Source organism: Mesoplodon mirus (genome assembly GCF_964341445.2).
Source record: "Mesoplodon mirus genome assembly, chromosome: 11".
Lineage (NCBI taxonomy): Eukaryota > Metazoa > Chordata > Mammalia > Artiodactyla > Ziphiidae > Mesoplodon > Mesoplodon mirus.
Genome location: NC_138987.1, coordinates 91473142 through 91482863, shown reverse-complemented (window position 1 = coordinate 91482863; position 9722 = coordinate 91473142). Strand labels below are relative to the sequence as shown.

Sequence of the window (9722 nt, the reverse complement as noted above, 5' to 3'; positions counted from 1 at the left end):
CTTTAGCAGGTCACTCCTTAGAATGATTCTTAAGCATTTTCTGTTTTGTTTTCTCTTCATTGAGGCTAGAGATCACAAGGACCTCTAACCCCACCCTTTCTCACTTTTTCATAGGATAAGATTCTACTGAAGAGTTGTCTGCAACTGATTGACAAGGAAACAATATAACAGAGAAAGATCATGATTTGAGGGTGTGATTGGCTTTAGTATTGAAGTTCTACCCCTAGATGCTTGACTGTGATCATTTTTGTTACTTTCACTGGGCCTCAGTTTTCTCATCTGTAAAACGAGAGCACCTCCAGGGTTTTGGAAATACTATGGTCACAACCACTACTCTTCACTTTGCTTCACTGTGGTTATGCTAATGTCCAAGTAAGAGACAAACATAGAGACATTACTATGTGGTAATCATACTCATCCTTCAAAACCACCTCTTAAGCACCCTTCATAATGACTAGGATATTAAAAATAGCTTATTTTAATTTTATTTTCTCAGGTTAAAGTAACTTTTCTTTCCTAACTCTCTTGATACTCTTTCTCTACCTCTCATACGGTCATTATCATTTCTACCTCACATTATTATTATTATTATTACTTTCACACAGGCAGACAATATATTTAGGAGAATAAATGAAAAAAATCTGTGACTTAAATTAATTACAATCTACAAACTTTCTCATTTCAGAACAACTCACAGTAACTTTACTTTTGTATCTGTCTTTACTTTTCTTCTAGACTCTTCAATGCTTTTTATTCCTTTTGTCCCTAGGACAGTACTTTTCAGATTGGAGGCTGTGATTCTATTAATGGTTTGTGACATCAGTTCAGTAGGTCATGGCCATCAATCTTTAATAATGTAATAAAATAGGTTAAGATACAAAACACTAGTTAAATGCATGTGAAAAGATCAACTATTATCTTGTTATATATACATTGGTGTGAACATATTTGTATATTTATATGAATGTGAAGGGTGTTTATAATGTCAATAGTCAGAGTCACAGAAGATTGAAACCAATTGTAAGTTCTCAATAACATTTTTGAATGGCAAAATAAATCTCCTGAAAGTGACCTACAGAGAAAATTGTCCTGGACTTTTTGTCAGAAAAAATGGGAAACGGTCTCACTTTTGTTATTTATAACCTGCTTGAATAATCTTACAAAAACCATTTAACCTTTCTAATCCTCAGTGTTCACATTATTATAGGGGGGTCAATAGCCCAAAGTACAGGTAGTTGTAAGAATTAAACAGATAATGTGTGTGAAAGCCTTTTGTAAACTAAATTTCTATAAAAATACCATTTGATTGGTGTATTATAACATGAATTTGGTCACCTCTGCCTTAGGTATACAGTCTGGGGAGAAATGCATAATTATTATGCCTTTTATCACATGAAGTCTGAATCTGTGTGTTAGATTGTTCAGAAATGCATATTCAATCTCTTGAAAAAAAGCAAAAAAAAAAAAAGGTAAAAGTGACATGCAGTATATCTAGTTAATCTTATTTGGTGGTAAATGTTATCTATAACCTCTTTCTGTCAATATTTAGAGTGATGAGTGTTATTCTTTTAGAATATTGTCTATGGGACTTCCCTGGAAGTGCAGTGGTTAAGACTCCGTGCTTCCACTGAAGGGGTCCAGGGTCCGATTCCTGGTGGGGGAACTAAGATCCCGCAAGCCGCATGGCATGGCCAAAAAAAAATGTATTTCTTCCGTCTCTTCCTTTCTTTCTATTCTAACTGTCAATATTACTGAAGTAGACATTTGTGTCATTAAACTGTTATCCCAGCTCCATGTGCAAAGTACTTTCCCAGAATTTTTCAATTGTGTTTGAGAGGGTGGGTAACAAGTGCTATCACAACATTCCCTCCAGGCAAGTGTTGCCCCCATATTATAGATGAAGAAACAGGCTCAGAGTTGTCATTTGCACAAGGCCACAGAGCTACTAACATATGCCCAGCTCTCACTGGTTCCACCATCTCTGCTCTACCCATCATGCCCTGTGGTCTCCAGATTCATCCAATTACTCATTCTTTCATCCATTCATCTGAGACAGACACGCTACTTCGAGGTAAGCGTGATGCCACAAATTGGGAAAATTACTTTGGGATAATTGAAGCCCAGAGTAAAAGAAAATAGGAAACAGTAAGTTAATAAAATAAAGACTTATAATGGTAATAGTAATAGTAGCTAAAGAGTTTTGATTACTTACTTACATGTGTCACATATGGTTCTAAGACCTTTTGCATGCGTTCCTTCGTTTTCTCTTCACCGGAATCTTACAAGGTAAGTTTTATTTTTAAAAATTATTCCCATTTTACATATAAAGAAACTGAGGCACAGAGAGGCTAAGCCATTTGCTTGTATTCTCACTGCTAGTAACTGGCAAGATTAACATGCAAAACCACACTGACTACAAACAATTGACTACATTTTTTTCTAGAAGCATGCTTAAGAATTTTAATTATGTGAAACATTTTTGCAAATAAACCCCTCTTCTTTGTGAATCCAATGATACAGAACAGAGCATGTATTTGTGTGTCTACAGATTTTTGGCACAGATTATTTCGCTGAAAGAAGCAACATTTAACGACAAATAACTAACATAACATATTTTGAGTCTTCCACTGGGCCTGAAAACATGTTTCTATGGTAACGAGTATAGGTCATGTAAGGGGTGAGAGAAGAATTAGAAGAAAAAGCTATTAGTTTAGAATGTCTTAAACAATTTTTCTTTTGCCAACTCACTCCCGTCACTGTGTTACGCTACCAATTTGACCTCTTGACTCTTTGAAGGCCACAGATTCCTAGGAACTCTTTGAACTTGAGAACTTCAGTTACAACTTAATGGAAGCAATTTTGAAATACATTGAAAGACTGGGGAAGCTCTGCTCTTTAATCTACTGTCTCTCCATTGGGAGAACTGCTGTGTCCCTGGCTGACCTATTTTAAGTGCCTTCATGTTGTTTTTCACATATTGCGTCTGTCAGATTAAAAGGGAACCGGAGAGGAAACATAAGTCACTGGCTCATAGGGACTTCTGGGGACATAGAATAGTTTGTGGCTTCTGCTGGTGAAAAAATCGAAAGGAGAAGAAAAATCCCGAGAGGATTCCAGTTTCATGAGAAATTAGATTCTGTGAATTCCCCGGGCTGAGGTTAATGGTTAGTCCAGGTGATCGGTCAGAAGTCAAGTGGGCAACAGCAGCCATCTAGAAAAACAGGGCTGGGGAGACCACTGACCTTACTCCCTCCCAGTGAAGGACTCTCAGATAAGAAAAACAAGCCACCTCCCTTCTCCCATTGTTCATGTTTGCATCAATCTAATACTGCTCCAGGATGTTGGAATAAGCAGAGTGTTACTTATCAGTTAATGGAAATGACTGTCTCTGGCCTTACAGATAGGCCAGAGTGAGCAGGACCTTGACCTCAGTGTGGATGCCAGTTTGAGGACATTTGCAACACTGCAGCCCTGATGTGTGGAGAAACGCTGACAGGCTGAATTATTAACAGCAGCAGTGATGATGGAGTAGAGGAAGATTCGGGAATATTTCAAAGGTAGACCCTGTAGCTGGGTTGCAGTTGACTTTGAGTGTAAGTGAATGCACATGTGGATAAGGACAGTCTTCCTCTTTCTGAATCAAACAGGGTACAGCATTTTCTACCGAATTTGCACAGCATTTGCTCTGTCAAACGACTGTGGCTGGCAACATACAAAGATAAAATGGAATCAGCCACATGTTTTTCTAAAAAGAGACTAACACATATTTTTATTGTGATAACTCTAATTTCTCCTGCTTTGGTTCATTTTTCACAATATCATCAAGGCTGTTGCTACAATACTGGTCTGATTGATACTCCATTCCTTACAGACTTCTAATGGTTTCTCACTACTAATAGCATGAAGTTTGAAAGTCCTTGGCATGGAATACAAGAGTTTTTTTTAAAACAATCTGGCCCCATCAGAACTCTCCAGCCCCTGTCAGTGTCCTACTCCCTTTCTACTCTTGGCCTCTTCCTCTGTCTTACACACCCTACATTCCAGCCATCCAGAATTTCAAAATTTCCCTGAAGATACCAGGCTGTTTGAAATCTCTGTGATTCAGTGTATGCTTTTTCTGCTTGAAATGACTCTTTCTCTCTTTTTTCACTGAAAACCCCCATTCCTACTTCAAGTCCCACGTGGTCTCCTATTGTGAAGCCTTCTCACTTTCCCCAGAGAGAACGAGCATCTTCCTTCACCAAGCAACCATAACTATTGCTTAAACATCTGGTGTATACTTAGTGCTTTTGTGTGTAGACATTTGTTCATATTTCCACTTCTCATTAGACTAAAAATCCTCCTAGGGTAGTAATTTTGTTTTATTCATTTTGTATCGCCTGGGTCCTCCTATCCCAGTTCCTGGAACAGAGAAGACGGTTAATAGATAGGAGTGGATGAATAAATCACACCTCCTGCTTTATTTTTAGCACTTCTTGTTCATGAAATGACCACGACAAAAAATGAGCTTGAGGGAGAAGGTAAAATGCTATGTTTTATGCACTACCTTTTCCAGTACAAATATTTACTCTCTGTCTAGAATGCCCCGTATATCTGTGCCATTGCAAAGCACATTTCCCTACAGGTAGTTGAGGAGAAAGAAGAGAGGAGAAACCAAGAAACAAGGTGAGTTTTCTCTAATCTGCCAATTCCACCATTACTGAAGGCCAATATCCATGTTTTTGGCCTTTTTCCCCCAAGCTCACTCAGAAAAACTACTTGTATGAAAGAATAGTGATGTAGAAAACAAATTTATGGTTACCAGGAGGGAAAATGAGGGGAGGGATAAATTGGGAGATTGGGATTGATGTATACACCCTACTATATATAAAATAGATAACTAATAAGGACCTACTGGATAGCACAGGGAACTCTACTCAATACTCTCTAGCGACCTATATAGGAAAAGAATCTAAAAAAGAGTGGATATATGTATATGCATAACTGATTCACTTTGCTGTACACCTGAAATGAACACAACATTGTAAATCAACTATACTCCAATAAAAATTTAAAAAAGAAAAAAAATTAAAATAAATAAATAAATATTTCTTTGACAAGATTAAAAAATAAATGGTGGCCTGCAATCCTGGTAAGAGTGGATTCAATTTGGATCAATAACAATACCTTTTAACAGCTGACAGTTATATATGCTCTGGGTCCCAGCTGACTGCAATTGCAACCAAGTTCCTCTTGGGTGGTAGCTCGTATTTACAACTTCAAACAGCTCATAGGGAGGGACCAGGACCTCCTTCTTGAGAGAGAAGTCTTGTACAGGTGCCCCCAGGCAGGTCAATATGGTAAATAGAGTGTGGTTCCCAAACTTCTGTGCCTCTTCTCTCAGGAGAGAGGTGGAGAGGAATTGGCCAAAGCGAATGGTGGCACCCATGGGGGCTTCCAAGGAAATGCCCTTCACCTCATGGTGCACCTCATAACACAGAGAGTCATTCCTTGTGACAATCTCTTTCCTCAGCAGCTGGATTGCCGTGGTCAGGTAGTAGTGTAGATATTTGAAATGGAATGAATGTTTATATTGCTGGGGAGACCCGGCAGCACTGGCCATGGCTCTGGAGAAGTCTGAACGAACACTGTCGTTCGATGAATAAACCAAGATGGCCACAGCATGTGCAATAGCCATGTTCTCAGGGAGAGCTTTTCCTTGTCTCAACCAGGTTAAGTGTGCACGTTGCCAGACCCTGTGGTAATTCCTACGAGATTCTACTTCTTTTGTAAAATAATCCCCTTGAATCAGGTCCTCCATGACTTGTTGGCTGCAGCCTTGGTACTGATCATCAAAGGAGCTTGGTGCCAAGTCAAAGTCAGTTTTAACAGCGACCTATAAGGAAAGAAAAATCTTGATTTTAATTTTTCAAATTCGATGGTGAATCTTGTTGACCTGAAGTAAATAGAGGGCCAGGTATTTCTCCAGCAAAGATAGATCTATTCAGGGTCAGCAGAGAGTTGCAATTCAGGTTCTGTGACTGCGGTGCGCCATGTACAAGTCCCTACAGGGCAAGGGAAGAAGAATGCTTTCATAGAGAAGAAAAGGAAGATGGGAGGGTATAGGAAACAAAGAGTTCATGGCTTTACATTCGCCCAGTCCTTGCCAGGAAAGAAGAGGTGTTTTTCTTCTTCCTGTTGGACTCTGCTATGTCGCAGGGCATGAGAGCTCCCCTTTCTGGTCTCCTGACTCTATTTAATTGAGGTTTCTGTTTTTAAAATTTTTATGGTGTGGTAGCAGATTTGCTACACTGTGTAAGACCAAGTTGTCTGCTCAAAATCAGTATGTAACCATTACACTGATCCAGTCCTTCCTGTATCTGTGACCCATGCTAGATGTTGAATTTGGTTTGACAAATATTAATGAAAGCATAAAAAAACCCTCATCTTCCCATGGAGGAAGTAACCCTTTTAGTATCAATGAAAAGTCTTTTTGCATATTGAGTATTTTGAAGAAAAAATTAATAATCAAAGTTTAATTATACTAGCTGTTTCCTCTCCTAAACCCTTCACATTCTCACATTGGGTGTTGTAAGTAATACCTCTTTTATGAAAACCTAAAACCTATATTAAGTCTTTGACTTTGATTTAAGAAAAGACTTAAGTGATGAGTAATGTCGGGTTCTCCAAGGGGCCCCCCAGTAAATGACAACCCTCTCCTCTGCTCAGGACTTGAACTATGAAGGCTAAAACATAATTTTTACTACTGAATGAGAACATGTTGGAGCACCCATCTTTAGGTCTAATGGCTGGTGGACTTGTTAAGGGTAAACCCCAGAACGAGCTGACTTGCCCACTTAGCTGTAGGCAGTATTGGATTGCAACCTGTCCAGGTGAAATTCTTGCCATGGGAGGAACACAGAACTCATGCCTTTTGCCATTGGGTTAATTCCCAGGAGGAAGAAGAGCAAATACAGCATATCCATTTACTCTTCCTGATGTTACCAGTCAAGTAACGTCTGTCCATCTCCAGGGGAACAATGTGAGGAAAGGGTTGGACAGAGGTCAGTGGGGTTCCTGGTAAAGTCCTTCTTCTTAGAAACCAGGAGTGGGAAAAAGGCATTTTCTCATGGGTAGCCAATGGAATATTACTTATTGATACCCAGTGCATATTAAATCAAAGTTAGAGATTTGAAGACAAGTTCATTAAGTATCATCCGTCCATAATTGAGAGCCATATTTTTCAGTTATCTAAATTTCAAGGTGTTTCCTTCTTGGCAAAGAAATGATGCTTTCCTAATAAATAGTACTTACTAAGGAACATATTAAGAGATAAAATTCCATCCAGTGAATGTCAACAGTGTTGTAGCTGGAACTCAAAATCATACCATTTGGTATTTTTACTATGTTATTTATGGTGAGAAGTCATCTAGTTGTGAGTAAACTTGAACAAAATTTTAAGACTGCTTAAGTGATTTTAACCAATAATTCTTTATAGCAGATTTGCAAATAGTTCTACAGAATCTATTTAAGGCAAAACAAAATAAAAAATATCTTCTATCAAACCTTGTAAACTCCAAAACTTTAATCTATTACTAGATATCAAATGGGTATTCTGTTTTCTTTCTTTCTTTCTTTATTTCTTTTTTTTTTAAATTGAGAGTTATGTTTTATTCAGTGGGAATTTTTAGGATTTCAAGCCCGGGAGATGGCATCTCAAGTAACCCCGAGAGAACTGCTCTGAGGAGGTGAGTGGGGAGCTAGGATATATAGGAGTTTTGTAACAAAGGGCAGGTACTTGGAACATCAAAAGATTACTGTTAATTAAAGAAGACCAGACATTAAAATGAAGGAATTTAGTGCTTTTCTATGTATGGGAAGATGCAAGAGTCTGGGTTCACTGAAACTGTTTTCTCTTAACATTAGGTTATTTTTCATTATATAGAACTTTATAATGCCTCTTTTGAGTTGATCCATATGATACAAGATAAAGCCAAATAGACTTGGTTGATTTTGCATTATTTGTCCTACAGAAGCAACGTTTTACTTAAATTTTATGGAGAATCAAGAAAAAAATGCTATGCCTCTAGCTTCTGTGATGCCAAATCTGTAAACTGTAAAGCACGCCACAATTTTTAATAATCGTTTTCAACCCTCTTTGCCAGCATTATTTGTTAGTTAAAATGTCTAAGTGAAATTACATCCCAAGGGACTAAAGGTCATCTAAAGGTTGCACCAGGAGAATGCTCCATTGGAGCCCTGGTCATAAAGAGACCACCTCCTCCATGGTAACTCACCGTGGGTCTCTGCAGACTTGAGCACAGCAGCAGGAGAGGAAGTTGCCCTCTTAGGAGCCAGATTCTCACCTCAGGGGCTGCAGTATTTGGGAGAAGACTCCTCCTGCATCTTTTGGTCAAAAGGCAGCATTTGTTGGTGTTAAAAGCACATTTTCGTCCTTGCAGCTTCATCCTGAAATCAGTTCTCAGGGTGCTCCTTTGGGGTTTCCTTGGGATGAGTCTCAGCAAGAACCTTCCTCGCCAATGTCTATGTTGAGACTTCTGTTGACCACCACCAACTAGCAGTTTCCAAGGGAAGAAATCAACTCCAACTCACTTGCAAAGCTGAAATCTCTGTTGAATAGCCAGACTTGTGCACCAAATAAGGGATTCTGAAGTGAACTCAAATTAGTTTCCAACTTAAAAAAATCCCGATCTAGTCTCTATGCAGGGAAATTCCAAAGTCTTGTTAAGGGTCTGGCTCACCAGCTTAGCCTTAACTTTCTTAAGAAAGCAGGAAGGAGCTTCCTTGGTGGCACAGTGGTTAAGAATCCACCTGCCAATGCAGGGGACACGGGATCGAGACCTGGTCAGGGAAGATCTCACATGCTGCAGAGCAACAAATCTCCTGCGCCACTATTGAAGCCCCACGCCTAGAGCCCGTGCGCACCGCAACAACGAGTAGCCCCTGCTCTCCGCAACTGGAGAAAACCCACACGCAGCAACGAAGACCCAAGGCAGCCAAAAATGAATGAATAAATAAATAAAAGATAAAAAAGGCAGCAGGAAAAGGCATGCACTGTATGGTGTTTGGGGCCAAGTGGTTTTATCTTGAGCTGCAGCATTTGAGTGATATGATTGGCTCGTGCAGGTCCCTGGGAAGATGTCACCTCAAGGTGGGCCTATGTTGGGCTCATCTGGTACTGCTGATAGGCCCTGCCCAGAAGGGACTGCCATGAAGCAAAACAGTAGGGTTACTGCCAAAAAGAAAGCTCTCTTTGCTGCTTTTCCACTGCACATTTGAAATTGTCCATTCTAGAAATTATACTTGTTCAGATCACAGATCTTCTATATTTTCTCTTCTAAAGGCATCAGATTCTCAATCCACACTATTTCAGTCTGTAGCGAATCCAAATGACTACTGTCAGAAGACAGCCTCTGAGCAGCTGACAGCACTCAAAAGTAGGTGACATAGATCAAGGACAGGTTCCAGGGTGCTGAGTTCATTCAGCATAAATGTCCTATGAAACACTCTCTCTCAGACACTTCCTTTTCTAGTCTGAACAACCTTCCTCTGTTCCCAATCCTTGGGGTAATGTTTTTCTTGCAAATCTTTCCCACTTACACTTTCTGATTCATTATTTAACTGTGAAGGGAAATGAAATCTTGTTCTTGGAAATTCTGGTATTTTTTTCAGCAACAGTAAATATTTTTAAACTAAATTTTCTGATCATCACAGCAGTTATG

At 39.3% G+C, this 9722-nt stretch overlaps 1 protein-coding gene across 2 annotated transcripts; it reads right to left on the bottom strand.

The window, feature by feature from the left end:
• Window positions 1-5126: 5126 nt before the first annotated feature.
• ART4 (ADP-ribosyltransferase 4 (inactive) (Dombrock blood group)) lies at window positions 5127-8836 on the bottom strand. Of its 2 annotated transcripts, none has more exons than XM_082636099.1 (2): window positions 8277-8836; window positions 5127-5875 (listed from the first exon to the last, which is right to left on the bottom strand). In XM_082636099.1, exons 1-2 carry the CDS (start codon window positions 8445-8447, stop codon window positions 5144-5146), a joined length of 903 nt encoding a protein of 300 aa, XP_082492225.1. In that variant the 5' UTR covers window positions 8448-8836; the 3' UTR covers window positions 5127-5143. The 2 variants fall into 2 exon arrangements, with proteins under 2 accessions (XP_082492225.1, XP_082492226.1); XM_082636100.1 differs by having other exon boundaries at window positions 8346-8836.
• Window positions 8837-9722: the final 886 nt, after the last annotated feature.